The sequence below is a fragment of the Brassica rapa genome, chromosome A06 (assembly GCF_000309985.2).
Source record: "Brassica rapa cultivar Chiifu-401-42 chromosome A06, CAAS_Brap_v3.01, whole genome shotgun sequence".
Taxonomy (NCBI): domain Eukaryota; kingdom Viridiplantae; phylum Streptophyta; class Magnoliopsida; order Brassicales; family Brassicaceae; genus Brassica; species Brassica rapa.
In genome coordinates, this window is record NC_024800.2 from 7,519,858 (window position 1) to 7,540,091 (window position 20,234).

The 20,234-nt window shown below is 37.2% G+C and overlaps 1 protein-coding gene, 1 long non-coding RNA gene and 1 other non-coding gene across 4 annotated transcripts; 1 reads left to right on the forward strand and 2 right to left on the reverse strand.

Annotated features, from left to right (window-relative positions):
- Positions 1 to 1,205: 1,205 nt before the first annotated feature.
- Positions 1,206 to 8,454, forward strand: LOC117125808. The gene is made up of 2 exons (XR_004448196.1): positions 1,206 to 4,243; positions 4,320 to 8,454. It is a non-coding gene; the product is annotated as an uncharacterized LOC117125808 (long non-coding RNA).
- Positions 8,455 to 9,156: 702 nt separating this feature from the next.
- On the reverse strand, positions 9,157 to 12,868 carry LOC103872659. 2 transcript variants are annotated; one of them, XM_033272237.1, is made up of 5 exons: positions 11,684 to 12,859; positions 11,110 to 11,548; positions 10,792 to 11,040; positions 10,104 to 10,523; positions 9,157 to 10,019 (listed from the first exon to the last, which is right to left on the reverse strand). In XM_033272237.1, exons 2-5 carry the CDS (start codon positions 11,546 to 11,548, stop codon positions 9,796 to 9,798), a joined length of 1,332 nt encoding a protein of 443 aa, XP_033128128.1. In that variant the 5' UTR covers positions 11,684 to 12,859; the 3' UTR covers positions 9,157 to 9,795. The 2 variants fall into 2 exon arrangements, with proteins under 2 accessions (XP_033128128.1, XP_033128130.1); XM_033272239.1 differs by having other exon boundaries at positions 11,110 to 12,868.
- Positions 12,869 to 16,222: 3,354 nt separating this feature from the next.
- On the reverse strand, positions 16,223 to 16,329 carry LOC117126372. The gene has a single exon (XR_004448940.1). It is a non-coding gene; the product is annotated as a small nucleolar RNA R71 (small nucleolar RNA).
- Positions 16,330 to 20,234: the final 3,905 nt, after the last annotated feature.

The following is a 20,234-nucleotide window of genomic DNA, read 5'->3' on the forward strand; positions in this document are numbered from 1 at the left end:
CAAATTAGTTTATTTGAGATTTTATATGTACACTTTTATGTAAGTTTCTTTTCGACATGAGAATTATATCCGGATCAAAAAACAAACCGAACAGACCCAAAATTATAGGTTTAGTTCAGGTCCAGAGAAGATAACCTATTGGGTTTTTTTTGACCCGCATGTCTTTGTTTGAGTCCGGGTCCTACCCTAGACCCGATCATAAATATGTGTTTATTAGGTATAGTTGGATATTCCGAATATGTTTCCGGTATTATGGATATTGTTTTTAAGTTTTTGGTTTACGATTAGAGTTTTGATTTCAGGTAAATTTTTCAAATTAAAAAAAAAATTGGGTATTTGGATAAAATTTTGGATATTTTTCAGTTCATCGTGTCAGATTTTGTATAAGATTTTAAATTTTTAGGTATTTGAATTTTTTTGGTATTTGTTTGGAGTTTCAAATACTTTTCGTGTTTCGGATATTTTTCAGATTTTTCATATATTTCAAATTCTTTTAGGATTTTAAATACCCAAACAGATGTGAACCCATTACGTCCATATCAGGTCCAACAACCTTTTGATATAGATTTTTAACGTTATTGTACAAAAACTTGGTTGATGAAATATTTTTCTGAGTAAAGGTATCATAAGAAATAATATTAAGATCTGTTAAAAATATTTAAAATATTGTATGTTTAGAATGATTAATGTATTATCAGAAAAATAATAAATAGTCATACATAACTCCAACAACTTTTTTATATTAGATTTTTTAAAAAGCTTTCCTTTTTAATAGTATTGATTCGTTTTAAGTGAAAAGTATATAAAAGTATAATATCTAAATAAATAATTTTCAAAATTTTGAATAATCAATACTGATATCGTGAAGTTAGGTTAGCTTTAATAGAACCAATGAATTTCTTCATTTTTGTGAAGGTAACATGAATATTCAGAAAAAAATCATTTTTAAATATGAAAATATTATCAAACTATAGACGGTTGAAAGTTTAGTATATGATATGAGATTTTAGTGGGAAAGTTTATATATGATATGATTACTTTATTATAAATGAAAGAGGAAGTTAGAATGTACACATATATGTCTTGTAATTTATCTTGCTTTAAATCATATATTATATGATAAAAGTGATAATATAAAACATTAGTTTCAATGCTTTTACGATTAAAAATCAAAATGATAAATATAGTAATAGTAATGATTAGGATTTAGGAGTGAGATTTAAATAAATAAAATAATTGACAAAATTATTGTTAGAGAAATATATGGTAACATATTGTTAGTATAAATTTAAGGTAAGACCAAAAAATAATAAGTTAAATGAAAGGGTCCAAACAACTTTTATAGGTAGATTTTTTTTAGACTCCTTCCCTTTTAATAGTATTGATTTTTTTATGAGCAATTGCACCTGATATACACGGAAAAAAGATTAATTCGTCGGCTGGTTATGTACTGTTTGAGGTTCTATATATTCCAAAAATAGCCCTATATATAGGTGTTCGTACTCTGTATCGGCTACGATATAGGGAGCTAGAAATTCAAGATGTTGCTTTAATAATGAATGTTGTCTACTGTAGCAAGTTATAGAATATATCGAACACTGCAAACAATCCAGCTTCTCCATTATATCTCACATTACTAAAGTAAGAAGAACATTTTTGCGGAGTCTATGAAGAACACCTCTCGATTAATTACCGGAAGAAGATTCTTGTAGTTATGGTTTCCGCACGGCTTGTTGACTGTTCAGAAGAACCTGAAGAACCAGACATGCAAAAAATTCCGGAGATGATGTTTGCCGCCGGCGAAGAACCAGTTGGGGTTCGAATTCTTACTTATCAATCATCCACTACTCCACAACGCATCTTAAATGCGTTAGACGAAGAGGAGGTTGATATTATTAGGCGATCTTCAAATTTGGGAAGTTGATAGAGATAGCAGACAAACCCGTATTTTCCGGAAGATTTGCGCGATATATGTTATCAAGGCAGCTGAAGACAAAGAAGAAGCATGAAACTTGGTTCCGATTTGCAGGTAAACCGGTAAGGTTTTCTATTAGAAAATTTGCGATTGTGACGGGATTACCTTGTGGGAATTTCCCGCAGAAGTCAAAGATGAAGTTGAAGGCAACAATAGCGGAGCAACCTTATTGGCCATGTTTATTTGGAAAAGTTGAAGTGGTTACAGTGTCCTCTGTTATAAAGATGCTCTACCGCAAAACAGTTAAAGACAGAGACATCCGTATTAGATATGCATGCTTGGCGTTGCTTGAATCAGTTCTTCTTCCAACTAGTCTTAATATGAAGATATCTAGAGATCATGTTGAAGCTATTAAAGATCTAGATGCCTTTTTTTTCGTTTCCTTGGGGACGGGTAGCATTTGATATGCTGATGGCTAGTATCAAAGAGAGAGATGAGATAGCTTTGTCTCAAAACACTATCGCATTAAAAGGATTTGCTCTTGCAATACAGCTTGTAATGGTTGCAGCGGTTCCGGCGTTGACTGAGGTTGTGCAAGATTCGTGTTCTTCATCTGATTCTGATAGTGAAGATATTGATGGAAGTGGGCGAGATATTTTTACAAAGAAACGGACTCTCAATCCGGCACATGCACGGAATTTGGACAAGAGAACTGATGTAAGTCATTTTATCTCCCAATATTAGTTGTTTCTTGTCTATATATAGTAGGAACTTGCAATTGGTCATATATCTTATATTAGTTCTTATTTCATATTTGGTTACAAATTGATTAATGTAGCCCTACTGAATAACATATTTTTGTTTGTGTGAAGGTTATTGTTCATAGCATCTTGGTTCAAGATCCAGAGCGACCTATTGATGAGGCCATTATAGTTCGGCATGATGAAGTTCATGATTCAAGAGTTGATAACTTGGTCGAGGCCATCAGGCGTAACTATCAATTCAATAATTCGTGTTTCCTCGGTGGGATTAGAAAGATTGATGTTGTTCATATGCGAGAAAAGGTCAAATCATCTGCAAAGTGTAAGAGACCAAAGAAGGGTATTACTACTTCGTCGGAAGCTGAGAACAGTGTCATCGTTGACCTTGTGCTTGACAAAATCAAACCTCAGATTGATGTACTGGAATCCAACATTAAGATAGGTTCATCTCGTGTTGATGCCATAGAGGGGGGTGTTCGTAAACAAGTTGAGACGTTGTTGGGTAAGTTTAAGGGGGAAATGCTTTCATCTCTTAAGGATATCGTTTCAGAAGTTTGTAAAGACCACCTTGCTGCGCATAACGGCCCGGGAAATGATCAACCGTCTTCTCCGACAAATTTAATCGTTCCCGGATGTCATACCAGCCATGTTGCCGACGCAAATGCAAAGACAATCGAAAACGTTCTACGTGACATTAGTCAATACTCTACACCTCCCCGCTCGAACCGTATATGTGAGGTATCAATTATGTTCACATAATTTTTTGGAAATTTGTATAACCGTTTATTTCATGTCTTATGAACTAACAACTTATTTTTATAACATTCAGTCCGTTAATACTACTCCGACGAAGAAACAACAGGTTGAATCCGACAATGTATGTGGAACTCCGGTAATTCAGTCAGGTGCGCAATCAGCTAATAGCGAGAATCGATCGAGGCAACAGTCATTCCAACAAAAGTTGGTAAGATGTTTGAACTGTTATCGGATTGACTTAGTGATCTATATTATATGGTAGAATTGTTTTAATTTATTACATTTATTGTTCTTCTAAATCAGACTCCGCAAAATAACAAAGATAACATTGCGGATGAACCTTCCTTTTCGCGTGGTCTAACTCAGGATGAACAGATTCAAGAAGACATCCCTATTTTCGGACAAACTTGTCCTGACCATGTACAGTTGTCTCACACGAATGTGGATGACAATATAGAAGGAATTTCATCGTCACGTAGAAGTAAGAGGCAAAAGACGGTTCCATCAGGTCTTGTAGAGGATTACCTTTGTGGGCCTCATTTATTGTCAAGGGCTAAGGAATCTCAGAGGAGCATATTTGCGATACTTGATATTTCAGAGTTGGTAAGGAAGTTCACGAATCTGGAGTCCAAAATGAAGTCAAATTTGTAATTTTTGTTCGTTCTTTGCATTAACATCAGTTGGAAATATTGAATATATTACTAAATGTTCTTTGCTTTTGGTTTTTAGTGTGATCAACGTTTCTGGTTTAGCTGTGTCTAGAAGGGAAATTCTGCTAATTTGTGAGAGGCAATGAAATTACACTGCCAAGGTATTTTCCGGATAATAGTAGTATTCAACTATATATAATGGTGGTATATTTGTTCTTATATTATCTACGTCTACAGGTTGTTGATATTCTTATTAGAGTTTTACGGTCGGTTATTTTGGATCAGTTACCTTCCGAAGGTTCATAGAGTGCTGAGTTTCTTGATACCAAGTTTGGTTCTGCTATAATGAAGAACTTTCCCAGGTTCCTTAAGAGTAAGAACAAGGAGTCCTACATATTTCCAAAATCATTGAGTGGTATTTTCCCAACCAAAGAAGCTCCAAAGGTTAATCCAAGAAAGTATTATTTTCCTTTAAATGTTGGGAACAAACATTGGGTTGGTATTTGTTTTGACGCTGTGTGTGGGACTGTCACCATCCTAGATTCATGCTTGGCATTGCACAAGCAGAAGGCGTTAGAGAAGATAATTACCCCTGTCATACAAATGTTACCGTATCTTGCTAGATATGCTTCTCTTGACATTGAAACTGATCCGGTTATTCAGTGTTATGATGTTGCTAGGCCAAAATCAGTCGCCCAGATTAAGAATGAAGCCGATTCTGGTTTGATGTCTTTGCTCTTTATGGCGAGGCACGCTTTATATGGACCAGAAGCTTGTAAGAATATTGGTGATGATGTGCTCGTAGAGGAAAGTAAGAGTGCAGCAATACTGGCGTATGAGTTCAAGGAAAAGTTATAGGGTATGCTTGATGCTGAAGTGTTTGTTTTTCTAAGTTTCCTTTTTAATTCTTGTAATGAGTTGGACTTGTATAATTGAGACAACTTGTATGTAATATGTTGCTTGTGTACGTTTTCTTTGGACTTTCAAACTCTGTTATGTTCTTGAACTATTTTCATGTATTATATTTGGCTGTGTTAAATAATTTTTTTTAATACATTTCAAATTGTTCTCGAAAAAGCTATAATTTAACATTATTGTATAAATGGGAAGTAATCCGGTTTTAATATTTGGTTTTTTTAGTTCAGTTACCTGATTAAGCCATAAGAACATCCTATTTATGTTATTAGAGGAAAATATTCTTAGTTTTGATGTTGGAAATACGACAACAAGTGTTGTTGTTGATGTTTACAAGTAGTGCACGCGTATAGAAAGTTGTGTGAGTTGTCTTATCTTTCCTACACAATTTTCAGCTATGTGTCGTGTTCTATGAAGTATCGAATATCATCATCATACCTATAGTAGAGTAGGCAACTTTGTCCTTCAATTATTTTTGTGGATGAATTATTGGTTTATCTTATCCATGGACTTGTTACCACAATTCGTCTATATATTTCGATACTTGTTTACAAGTTATCATCCATTTACTTACGGTCAGAAGGGAGCAGTGGAATAGATTAATATTGTTAAAAATTTTGGTTTAAATACTTGTAACAAACTCGGTTTCTAATTCCTCCTTTTTATTTTCTAGATGGCAATTCCACTGAGTGTAACTTTACATCACGGTGCATGGCGTCGTGCCGACGATGGACATTGGACTTTCCATAGGAACCCAAGTGATCTCGGCTATACGGTTATGGTCAAACCAACTGAGACGGTGGAAGATTTGGAGACCATTATCCGTGAACGCTATAAATTGAAGCCTGAGACACCCATGGTACTGGCCTATCACCTACCTGAATGGATGCTTGAACCTGAGGGAACTCGTACACCGCCTATTACATTGACAACTACGCCACAAGTTGAAACGATGATGCAAATCCGTTCTTGGTGGTCTGAACTAAAGCTATGTGTTTCTTCGGGTGCTGAAAATGTGGCTCATTACCAGTTTCTTAGTCAAAATACTTTCACTATAAGTGGTGCAACCTTTGTATTCAAAGGTTAGATATATAGAACTTATATATTGATACTTTCTATTAGCCAATATTAAAAAAGTACATTTATTAAAAAAATCGTTTTCCTAGGTTATAACGAGAAAGAGCTTCTTGTAAGCAAGGAGGTCCTTGAGGAATGTTTTAAAGAGGAAGAGATGGTTCCAATCTACAGGGTTCATTTAGAAATTGAGAAGGCAAAATCCGAAGAAAGAGGTGCGCAAGGTTTGCCTTCCATGGCTACAGAAGCTGAAGGTTTAAAACATTTTATATGTTAATATTAATTTGTAAGTTTGGTTTTTTAATAACTGGCTAACACTATATTTGGTTAGGTTCGGGATCTTTTCCCTCTGGGTCACAAGGGTAGAAGTTGAGGTGGTGAATGTGTCTGAAACACTTTCGGAAGAATAAGCATGCTACTATGGTTTGCGAATGAAGTTGTATTTCCTTTCATCTTGTTATCTGAATAAATGTTGGTTGTTGTTCTTAAGTTTCTAAATTCCGTGGTTTCTTTATTGGTATGTTTAAAATTTCTAATGTAATGTATGCTGGAAATATTTATGTAACATATTTGAAAATCGTGTTTACTAATTGTCAGTTTGGAATGTAATATATTTTATGAAACCAGAATATGAACTGCAACTCTATAGTAAACGACTAATATAGGACCGTCCTAAAATATAGAATATCGTTTAATATGCATCAGTTTTGAACGACACTATTATTTGATCACCTATGAAATTACTGGTGCATGTCTATAGTATAGGACTCATTATGGTAATATCATGTTGTTGTATTAGTTTAATTGGAAACCGGAAAACATACCATTCTTATTAAGGTGTAGAACTCTTTTAAACAATTACCAATTATTCACACCAATATGAATATTTGGGTCGATAGATTGGGAAGTTACTTGTTACGATGAATACTACACATTTGTGCTATGCTATAATATATAGTTATTCTCACATATCATATAATATTACAAAGCTCGCTATAAAACTTAGGCTTTCGTACTAAATTCCCATATACTGGATATGATTCACTATATGTCATTGTCTATTAGCTATAATAGCCGATGGTTTTCTTATCTATATTTTCATCTTATCAACTTGAACGAAACAAAGGGTACGTCAGTTACTATACATAGGAGTCTTTAACGACTTATATATTTCAAACTTAGACATTGGCTTTTATTTATTTCATAATCTCGGGAACAAGTACAAACCTGCCTCTAACCGATCATGGATACAAATATTTTACAAAAGCATGTTTAACGTTTTTTAGTATTTCACAATCCACCATTCTTATCAAACACCTTCATCATCCGAGATAAGCCAACTTTAACTTCATGCACATTCTTTTTATATTGCCACTTTGCATGTGGCTTTGTTATGACCCACGCCTTTACAACGGCTACACACATGTCTCTTCCTTGGAGTCTTCATCTACGAAAAACAAATTGTGTAAGACTTTCATTTTATTTGAATAGTTGAAGGTAAGCTGCTTACCCTTATTTCTCCAGTAGACAAGATCCGGCTTTTCCGAGGTCTCCCTGGTGGACGACGACTTGTGGGTGGGCATATTTGGATGGACTCACTTTCACCTTCTGTCCCTTCGATACTTGGATTGACCTCGCTGCTTATAGGCAATATATTCCCGGCATATGCAGCAACTAGAGTGTCCATTGTGTAAAAATTGGAAACCAGCGATTCAATACTTGATTTCTCTTTGATTGCCGCCGCAATGGCATGGGGGCAAGGAATGAGGAGCGTCTGAAATGAGAAACAGCTGCAAGATTTGGTGTGTAGGTTAACATGGTAAGATATTCCGTCTTTGTCGTTTACATCGAACTCACCAGCGTTAATCTGGCAAACAAGCATCCCACCGCTGATTTCAAAATTTTCTTCAACAATACTGGTCACACGTGGAGTTAACATACGATTCGGATGTTGTGTTACATCACGTCTTTCTGCGTACCATTTCATCCGTTTAGAACAGATGTACTCGACCAAATGTAGTATCGGATACTCTCTTGCATTTCGAAGAACAGAATTCCATGTCTCTGCTACATTGCTTGTCATGAGGTTGTACCGATTTCCGGAGCAATTAGCACGGGCCCAGTGCTCTAAACCGATATCTAGTAGGTATTCAGCACATGAAGGATTGATGTTCTTAATTTCATTGAAGGTTGTGTAAAATTCGCTGAGTTGAAAGGCCCTGGCTGCCTTGCCCACCAAGTAACCGAGATGTTTGTTTATGAAATAAGTTTGGATGTTGCGTTTCAGATGTAAAATACAAGCGCAATGCTTTGCTGCTGGATACACCTTCAACCATATACAATACAAATTCATATTATTATTTGTTACCAATAAACATGTTTTAAAAAAAACAGCTTTCTCTATGTAAGGAAGTTAATGTCGTGACATATTTATATATAAATTATAAAGTATACCTTTGAAATTGCTTTGTATATGGATGAGTGTCTGTCTGAAATGAATACAACATTATCCTCGTTTGGAATGAATTGCAAAAGCATCTTTAGGAACCACTCCCATGCATTGTCATTTTCACCGTCAACAATTCCCACCGCAATAGGGAAAACCTGGTAATTTCCATCCTGAGCTGAAGCGGTTAGTAAGCAACCAGCATATTTCCCTCTCAAATGAGCTCCGTCAATTATGATAACATTACGCATATGGCTGAATCCATCAATACTGGCACCAAGAGCTAAAAACATGTATTTGAACCTATGACCGACTCCAGCATCGTATATTGTATGGATTTCGGCTAAAGTCCCTGGATTTGCTCGTACTAGTCGCTGAAGATAATCCGGAAGCAATTTGTAGGATGTTGCACATGAGCCTTTTGCATAGTCGAGGGCAACCTCACGAGACCTCCATGCCTTCCAATATGAAATCCTAATATCGTGATCTCCTAGCATTAGTTGGATAATCTCATTAGGCCGTGGTCCACTACCTTGGCCAGCAAATCTTGTCTTTATTATCTCTCCAATGACGGTATGGGTCGCGTGATCTTCATATCCTGCGGTACGGTTTTTTATTATTCAGTTATTGTACTCTTTCAGGATACCATATGTAAGAAAAATTGAAAAAAATTTTGTTCTTAGAAAGACTTATTTAATATTTTATTTCTATATTTTCTTTACTCGAAAGTAATATATTTGTTACGAACTTGGCCTGATTCGGTTAGTATGGTTTACTAAATTGTTTGTTGTATACCTGCACGTTCGTCGACGGAACATGTATGGTCCAAATTTAGTTTTCGAACTTCATATTTTTCAACATTCTTCAGTTTTACTGCATAAACCCTCCAATTGCATGTTAAACTTATGCACTGAAGAACCATCCCATCTGGTGATGAACGTGAGTTTTTAAACCGGAATTTACATCTCAATGCGTAAGATGCCATTTGTTGTTTGAAATCAGCTCTATTTCTGAAAATCTTTCCCACATATAATTCCTCAGAATTATTTGTTTCGTTTCCTACAATATTCGGATTTCCGGCCTTTGTTAGTTACTAATTGAGAAATATAAAATAGGATAACATATTTTACATTCATATTTTCACATTACAAACTTCCACAAACATATAAGTTCTGCATCGGTGGTGTTCAAACAAGCCAAAATACGATATTCTTGAGCCAACTATTTCACAACAAAAGAGGCAACTTATTTATTCTAATAGATTTAAACATGCAGTTCTTAAAAGAAGGGACGAAACACACCGCTGCCCTCATCCGGATCAGAGCACGAGCCATTCAAAGATTCGACGGGAACATCTCCATTGCTTGGTACTTTATTTCCAAGAGTAAGGGTTAGATCAAGGGTAGGTTCTGCCTTGTTGGAGTTGTCCTCTAGAGTTGGGCCAATAGGAAATTCCGAAGATCCTGCTTGGTTTATGTTACCCACTGCTGTAGAGATATCACCTACACAATCGACAAAAATAGAAAACTTAAGTTCAATATTACTATGATTCTCAAAAATTCCCTATGTTTTTTCTTTTACTCTACCTTCCATAACACTCGGTCCATTGTTTGATAGTTCAATGGCAATTGTTGCGATAACTTCAGATGGAGGGGCAGAAGTGATGATGTTGTTTTCGTTCAACCCGTCTGAAGAAGCAGTGGTCGAGCCGTCATCATCGTCGATGATGATTATTGTTGCTGGTTGGGGGGCTGCGATTCTTCGATTTGGAGCAAGAGGCAAACCAATCACACCTTCAGTTGGGTGGGTTGAATGTGCATAGTACACTTCATAGTCATTTTCATGACCGGCTATTCCATCCCAGTATTCCTCTTCCTCCGTCATGTCTCTCCAAACATTTAGCGGCTCCACTTGTAGAGGGGTTGAATGATTCAGAAGAGATGCTGGTTGGCCAATTGGGATTTCATATTGCAACTCCTCAATATTCATCGGTTCACCGTAGAGCACTAGGAATAAATTATAAACATTAGTATTTGTTATACAGATTAAATATAATAAAATAAAATTTGGTTTATAAACCGGATGTTCTTGTATCCATTTCCACTATTACGTTTATCAGTCACAAGTGAAACCATTGATATATAAATCAATATATTACTTTAATATCACTTTTCTAACCTTCTATATATTTATGAGTGAAGAAACAAATACTATTACTAGTCATTACGGTTTAATTAGTACTACTATTAGTTAAGAAAATTAAGTCTCCTATACCTTCTTCATTTTCAGCGTAGTAGAACTCTTCCTCCGGTGAAATGGTACCGGCTTCTGCCATAGCTACAACATCGTCGACGGTTAACCGTGGAAACCCTGTTGCCTCTTCTGCTTGGACGTTGTCATTAGGCAGACCATATACCATTTCTATCTCAAGAGCAACACGAAATACAATGAGGAGTTGTGGCTCATTGAACATTATTTCCAATATGTGTTTGCTACATACGATTGGATGGCCTCCAACCAAATCTATTAAAAATTAAATATAAAATCAGTTAACCCTTTCGATCTGATTTTTAATAATTATTATGGACTAACCAAGAATGGCTTGACGATGTTGGGCTTCTGATACGCCCTCTTCGAGGTAAGTTGTATCACCTATAGTGAAAGGCGATCGACGCAAGAACTCGTACCTTGCAACTAGTTCAGGTCCACTAGTTACGTAGAGCACCGCCTCGGACATGTAGTCTCTTACACTTGTCAGAATTTCAACATCCTTGTCACAGGATAAGGTGATCGGCGGCGTTTTTGGACCATCAGGGACATTCATCCAGTCAGGGAGTTGATAAGTCAAGGCAACGGGAGTTAGTATCCCGAGATTTAACCTTATACGAATCAACTCGACCAGACCATCAAAGGTTTCGTTGTTGTTGATTATGATGGCTTCACCGTGATAAGAAGAAGTTACCTCAAACGACCAATCTCCATTTGAATTTTTAGTCCAAAGCCCTAAAGAGAGCTTCACCAATCTTCCCATCTATACAAAATCGTTTAAAAATTTCCAGTCAATGTTAAATACTTGTGTATGGAAATCTAAAATAATCTAAAGCAGCAAATACTTTATCTTTATCAGTAAATGATAAACCCTAAAAAAGGTTAAAAATTTAGCTACCTTATTTTAAGCCAATCTTCGGGATGGCACAAAGAAAACTGGATTTGGTGATGATTCTTTATATCGCCATATTGATCTGGGAGCATGTATTTATAGCAATTATTGGAGGAGAAGGTGAAGTTACTTGCACAATATCCAGCTAATACGCAAGTGTAGTCTGCACCGGCTACCTAGTGATAGGCATCATGATTATATTATAGGTTACGAATATATCTCTGACAACTGCAATATTATATTAATATACAACATTCTCGAATTGTTCCTTGCAACAATTGCATTGTTAAATTGGTTTACATGTTTCGGTTTGTATAATTTAAATGACAAACATGTAAAAACCGATATGGTCAGACAATTTATCTCATTAATAGTAAGCAATATTAATCGGTATGGTAAATGTTCCACTATCATATTGTCACGGTTCAAAACGTTTTACGCACAAGGTATTACTTTTTGGACTTTATTTTTAATTCTTCACCTACACACTTTTGAAATTGATATTTTATTGTCCTTTTCGATTAATTGAACCGATCTTATGATTCTTAAACCTTGCTAGTTCGTATGAATTCAACACGTTGGTAACCATGTTTCCCAGTTAACCAGAACTGTAATCTCCCATTACAAAACATTTTGTTATTATTCTACCCACATTACGTTTCATTGCCCATACTACGTACTTTTGATGTCCATTGTTTTTTTCCTCTTTAAACCTTCCTACGAAAATGTTTTTCATTTTTGATACGAAGATCATTTTTGGGAATAAGCCAAACATTTTCTTTTATTGTACAGATACTATCCGTGACAAAAAGAATAAATAATTGAATGTTGTTTTTTACATATATTTGCCTTCATTTCCACAAAAAGCAAGCTTCGAAACCTCCGATGCGCGGGAGTATAAGTGAGACAAACTGTCTTTTCTTCTGACAACAACTGACAATCATATCTAACATAGATATTCCCTACCTACGATACCGATATCGCCTACATATATATCATCACGTTTTTCGCGGGACTTGAATGTAAATTCACATGCTTCTTCCTATCCGACTACCTAAAAAAAGTTGTTTCTGCATGCTTTACTAATATTCTTCTGTTTCGTGTTTTTGTGGCCAATTTGGCCTTTTTTTATTTCAGAAGAAAAATTTGTTTTATATTTCAACATTATTAATTTATATTTTAACTTCAATAGTTACAAAAAATAATAAACGTATTTTTGTTATCTTATTTCTTTTGATTTTGTATAATTATTTAAATTTTATTTTATTTAAATTTTAATAAAGATAAAATTAGATTTTATAAAAATAGTTTTAATTATATTATTGTGTTTAATGATTATTTATTTTAAATAAATATATATATATATATCTTCCCATCTAATTTTAAATATATACATACATATATATATATATATATATATATTTACATATAAATATAAATTCTAATAAATTTGAGACTTTGTTTGTTTTAGTTAAACTGAAAAATCTTTTTGTTAATTTAAATGATGAAGATGAATAGATAAATTCAAATAATGTTTAAATATTTAACTATCAATTTTTTTTTGGATTAGTGTAACTTTATTTAGTTTATTTTTATTAATGTGAGATACATATATACATATATATTATTATTTTAATTGTGATATATGAATTATTAATATATTTAATAGTTTACCATAAATAAATAGTTATATAGAAAATTGACATTAATGATGATATGTGAGTTATTTTTATTACCATATTTAAAATCTCTGCAAAAAAAATTTAAATTAGGAAATTTTACATCTTACAATTAACATGATGTCATGTCACTATTTTCTAAAACCATATCATCTATTTTAAGTGTCATGTCATCTTTTTTTCAGCGAGAATGATTGTAGTAACGACATGTGTATAAATCACTTCGCAAATATAGTCTAGGGGATTAAATTGTTATATCAAAATTTTCAATTTTTTTATAGAGGTACAAAGCAAACTAGTAGCAGAAGTACAATATTAAATTAAAGAGAGAAGATCTGAGAAACGAAATAACAAAATGAAGCAAAGGAGAAGCTGACTTTGGACGAAACTTTAACTTTAGCGCGAAGGACCAGCAGGCGAGTTGATAACAGAGAGAGCTTATGGTCACCGCGGTAGAGAGAAAGGCGCCTTCAAACTTTGAAACACATGGCTTCTACAGTTTTTGAAGAACTCAAACGCCACCAACTCCCCAAAGAATCACAACCCGAACTCGCTAGCTAACCCAAGAGACAACTATCCGGCAGCACGAAGAGGATTTCGTAACTGACGATGCCGTTATTCAGAGAAGGGTGCTGAAAGATTGTTGCCTCCAACTCACCAACCCGTGATAGATATTGGTCTTGTCAAAAATATCAGATTTAATTTGGACCGTTGATTGGAAAGAAGGATGTGTGGTTGATATCTTGCATATTTGCATTGTTTTATCCATTCATCCATTAGCATTTTCATCATATAGATTAGGATTTAGCCATGTCTAGGTTGCATTTTGCATTCATTGTCCTCATTAGGTGTTGGAGTGCCACATGGAGTTCTTGGGGACATTTGGATGCATTTGGAGCTTAAAGGACGTGAAATAGGTGATCATTGGACGAGCAGAGCATGGGAGCGAGGTTCCGCAGCGACGTCATGAGGTCACTCCAAAGCACCTCTCAGAGCGACCTAGCTAGAGCGACCCCGTGAAGTCGCTCGCCATATTCATCCCGTTGGAAGCCCAGAGCGACTTGCCCAAAGCGACGCACCGAGGTCGCTCGCATCTCACACCCCTCTCGGAGCGACCTCCCAAAGCGACACCCCGAGGTCGCTCGCATCTCTATGGCGAGACGACAAGAAGCGAAGCCCGGAGCGACCTCTCAGAGCGACCCACTGAGGTCGCTCCCGAAGGCCGGAGCGACTTGTCGGAGCGACATGCCGAGGTCGCTCCGCGTCTATTGTTGGGTCGATTTCTATTTTACTTAAGGGCCTTTTGGTCATTTCATTATGCACGTTTTACATTTCTAAAACCTATGTTTTAAACATCTTTTGTAGCCACCAGAGGCAGATTATCTTTTATCTTTTGATCTATTGAGAAATACACAAGAACTCTCTTGAGAAGTTCATCTCTTGGATTTTGATTGTTATGTTCTTGTGTTATTGTTGATTTCTTATCTATTTCTCCACATGATTAATCTGAAATCCAATATGGGTTTAAGAGGAATCATGGAGATTGGTGAGTAATCACCTTTTGAATTCATGGGTTAGGGAGATTAAGGGTGATTAAGTTAGAGCTAGGATGTTTTAGTGTAGATCATTCGTATTTCCTTGCTAGTAGAGTAATCATAATGCATCTTCTGAGTTGGCCACTCAGTTGTTGATCCTTAGGCATTTCTCACCCGAAAGGTGTTCGATGAAATGCCCGAGACAACTCTCCTAGGCTTTTAGTATACTTTGCCAAAGACATTTGTTGTTAAAGATGCTAAGATAGCTAATAGACTTGTTAGTAATGATTGCTTTCATATTATTCAACCAAAGACATTTGATGTTTGAGATATGTTAGCAAATGAGCATTCATCTAGACATAGAGCTTGCTTAGAATTGTGTCTAGGCTTAAGGTTGATAGTTTGATTGATCATTTGCCATCCTTAGTTTGATACTTGATCACCCAAGGTCTAATCCCTATGCCCATGAGTTCTCTTTTCCCTTAGTCAAGAAAATATCATTCTGTTATTGCTTTCTAGTTTAGTAGTAGTTAAAACTCATCTAAATCATTGGTTGCACTTAGATTAAGTGAGTACTTGCATTCTCAGTGCTTTGATATCCCTCAGAACTGGTTCGACAATCTTTTATACTACAACATTTGTCTTAGGAGCCTTGAAAACTCCTAACATCAAATTGGCGCCGTTGCCAAATTCTGAGTAGATTTAAACATTGAGATTTAGTCACTTGCTTGAGACTAAGTCATTTTTATTTTCTTTTGTTACTGATTCTCTTTCTTCACCTCCCTTTAATCTACAGGTGTATGAACTTGAGGAGCAGGGGTCCATCAAACCTAGTTCCAATAGCTGCAGACATCAGAGCTTTAGAGAGAGAGTGTGCTAGAAATAGAAGAGAAGAAGAGCAACATGCTCACTTGCAGAGATTGAGTACTGATATGGGAGACATACCTCAAAACCAACAGCGAGCAGCTCGACCCATTGGCACTTACGACCGCCCCAACATTCATGGTCATAGATTGGGAATCCGAGCACCCGCTGTTGTAGCCAACAACTTTGAGATCAAATCAGGACTCCTCAACGTGATCGAGAACAACAAGTATCATGGCTTGGCTCTAGAGGATCCATTTGATCACTTGGACAGGTTCGACAGCTACTGTGGGTTGTCAAAAACCAATGGTGTGTCCGAAAATGCCTTAAAGCTCAAGTTATTCCCTTTCTCTTTGGGGGATAAGGCACGTCAGTGGGAGAATTCTCTACCCAGTGACTCCATCACTACTTGGGATGACTGCAAGAAAGCATTCTTGGAGAAGTTCTTCTCTACTTCAAGAACTGCTAAGCTGAGAAACGAGATTTCCAGCTTTCAACAGAAGAACTTGGAAGGCTTCAGTGAAGCCTGGGAGAGATTCAAGGGCTACCAAGCTCAATGCCCACACCATGGCTTTTCTAAGGAGAGCTTACTGAGCACATTCTACCGTGGTGCTCTTCCTAAGTACAGAGCCAGACTGGATACAGCTAGCAATGGGTTCTTCTTGGGGAGAACTGAGGAGGATGCAGAAGAGCTGGTTGACAACATGGTAAAGAGTGATGCAGTCTACAGTGGAGACCACGACAGAGGTAGTAGAACAGATGATAAGCAGACGAGGAAAGAGATCAAAGCTTTGGAAGACAAGATCGACCTACTCATTGCTGAAAAAGCAACCCAAGAGCAGCTGAAGTTTGTTGGTAACTCCAAGCAGGAAGATCCACTTGCTGTCAATGAGGTTGAGGGTTTGGAAGGTCAAGAGGAGTTGTGTTTCATCAACAACAATGGTAGCTGGTACAAAAAGGAGCCCAATTTTCAGTACAACAACTACCAACAGAAATCTATCCCAACAACCAACAGAGTGGTTATCCGCCTAGAAACAACCAGCAAAGCAGCTATCAGCCTCAGCAAAACCCCTTGTCTGGTTCCTCTGCTCCTCAAGAGAGCAGCACTGATACCTTACTGAAACAAATCTTGGAGTCTCAGACTAGAAGTGAGAAGCACGTTGGTTATGAGTTGAAGAACCTTCATTCCAAGATTGATGGGAGCTACAATGAGCTCAACAACAAATTCTCACACCTTGCTTCTACAGTCAATAATTTAGAGAATCAGTTTGCTTCCATGAACACTCACCAGAATCGCCAGCAAGGATCTCTACCTGGAAAATCTGACCCAAATCCCAAGGAAGCCAAAGCTATCACCCTTCGGAGTGGTAAGCAGTTACCTCCTAGAACCCTCACCAAGGATGCTGAGAAACTAGGTGAGGGGGTTGCCATCAACATAGATGATGACGTGGTGATTGTTGATGAGAAGATCAATGACGAGATCTTGGAGAAGATAGTGGAAGCCAAAGGTAAAGGAAAGGTTGGGGAAGAGAAGAAGACAGTAAAGGATGGTGAGGTTGTTACTCCAGCAAGTGAAAGTTCTTTTGTTCCTCTTCCTTATGAACCCAAACTTCCATTCCCTGGTAGATTCAAGAAGCAGCTGCTAGAGAAGTACAAGGCTCTGTTTGAGAAGCAAATGAGTGAAGCTCAGGTTGCAATGCCCATCATCGATGCTTTCATGTTGATTCCTCAATACAGCAAGTTCCTGAAAGATGTTGTAGCTGCAAAGAAGAAGGAGATGGAAGGCATGATGATTCTTACCCATGAGTGCAATGCCATCATCCAGAGGCTTGATGTTCCAGAGAAATTAGAGGATCCAGGAAGCTTCACACTACCTTGTGCTCTTGGACCTATGGTATTTGAGAAAAGTCTCTGCGATTTGGGAGCTAGTGTCAGCTTGATGCCTTTTCTGTTGCAAAGAAGCTTGGATTCACTCAGTACAAGAAGTGTAGACTCTCTCTGGTGTTAGCTGATCGTTCAGTGAAGTATCCTGTGGGCATCTTAGAGGACCTCCCTGTGAAGATTGGAAGGTATGAGATACCTACAGATTTTGTGGTGCTTGAGATGGGTGAGGAGGCTCAAGATCCATTGATTCTAGGAAGGCCATTCTTAGCTACAGCAGGAGCTATTGTTAATGTGAAGGAGGGCACGATTGATCTCCATTTGGGTAAAGAGAACATCCTCCACTTTGACATCAAGGGGAAAATGAGGAAACCAACTGTGTTCGGGCAAGCCTTCTACATTGAAGAGATGGGCACTCCTGCTGATGAGCACCTTGAAGAGTTACCACCTGAGGACGACGAGGAGGGAGCATCTCCCTCTACTCATTCCCTATAGAAGGTAACCCACCACACTCCCTTGTATATACCATTTCATTTTTGCATATTAGTCTTCTTTTCGGTATCTCTCTCTCTACTTGACAACACAGAGACTGTGTAACTCAAGTTTGGGGGAGGTACCAAGTATTTGATCATGTTTGCTTTGATGTTGTTTCATTGAGTCATGCATTGCATACCTATTTGCATATAAAAAAAAATAAAAAATCAATCATTTAGTTTGCATCATTTGCATTTCTAGGAGAGTCTAGAGCATATAGGTTGCATTCACTTGCATTGGGAGCAATGATTTTAAATGCCTTATAAAGAACACTACGTTGCACCTGAGTACCTTTTGCACCTCTCAAAAAGACTTGTATGTTTCGAGCCTTGAAAACTCTTCCTGAAACTTGTTGATTGCTGAAACTCAGTCTTCGAAGCCAACTACAACCTTATTTGAACTGAACGAACTTAATGCTTCTTGCTCATGGTCCCTTGTGTACTGAGTCATGGCTATACACACTTGAGTTGTCACATCTTTTATACCAATCTTTTTTGACAAACTCTAGTGGTAGACCACTCCCAAAACCTTTTCCTCCTTTTAAGCTTTCATTGTTTGATGAGTGAGGCTTTTTTCGGAAAGTCTTACATGTGCATAATGTTGAGAGTATCGGGAACGACAATGCTTGATCTTCATTCTTGCTAGATTGGACACTCTATTGTCTAGCTATAGGTGGGGGTGAGTGTTGTGATTATGATTTGGGAGAAATGAAAAAGGAAAAGAATAGACTCTTTGTGCTTAAGTGAATTGTTTTATTGGGACCAGTATAGAAGCCTCTAGCTCAAGTTTTGAAAAGTCTTGGCCCCCAGCCTAAAAAAAAAAAAAAGGGAAAAAGAAAAACGAAAAAAAAAGAGAAAAGAAAAAAAAAATAAATAAAAATAAAAAGGGGGCTAGCAAAGTTGTTAGGAGCTAAGAAATGTTTTGAGGTTGTGAAAAATCCCTTGTAGATTTCAAAGAGAAGGAGTTAAAGTTCTTAGGATCTTTTGGTGAGAGATGTGAGTTGGGTTTGACATTTGGGAATGATTGTGTAATTGTATGTTTGGGAAAATGGTAGAACAATGGAGATTGAGCATTGTATGCATGAGTTGGTCCCTTTCTTAGATATATTATGTGCAATGTCAAGGCTACTTGTTTTGAGAGTAAACCACCTTAAAGATCATATGTTTTGAACCTCTTGAATCACTTGAATAAAAGCCTTCCCTTACCCAACCAAATGACTTGGACCAACTGACCATTTGCAAGAATTCACCTGATGTTTTGTGCTTAATGAATGTGAGAGTTGGTTGATTTGAATGTGTGGATGCTTGATGATGAGTGTAAGAACAAAAAGAGTTAAGATAGGCCTAGAGAAGCTAGAGTGTAATAAGAGAGTGTGCTAGTTGTGTTTCTTTTGGCTATGTGCTCCCTCCTTCAACCTCTCTCCCTATGAGTTCTAGAAAGTTCACTTGTGGACAAGTAAAAGAACAAGTTTGGGGGAGTTGATATCTTGCATATTTGCATTGTTTTATCCATTCATCCATTAGCATTTTCATCATATAGATTAGGATTTAGCCATGTCTAGGTTGCATTTTGCATTCATTGTCCTCATTAGGTGTTGGAGTGCCACATGGAGTTCTTGGGGACATTTGGATGCATTTGGAGCTTAAAGGACGTGAAACAGGTGATCATTGGACGAGCAGAGCATGGGAGCGAGGTTCCGCAGCGACGTCATGAGGTCGCTCCAAAGCACCTCTCAGAGCGACCTAGTTAGAGCGACCCCGTGAAGTCGCTCGCCATATTCATCCCGTTGGAAGCCCAGAGCGACTTGCCCAAAGCGACGCACCGAGGTCGCTCGCATCTCACACCCCTCTCGGAGCGACCTCCCAAAGCGACACCCCGAGGTCGCTCGCGTCTCTATGGCGAGACGACAAGAAGCGAAGCCCAGAGCGACCTCTCAGAGCGACCCACTGAGGTCGCTCCCGAAGGCCGGAGCGACTTGTCGGAGCGACATGCCGAGGTCGCTCCGCGTCTATTGTTGGGTCGATTTCTATTTTACTTAAGGGCCTTTTGGTCATTTCATTATGC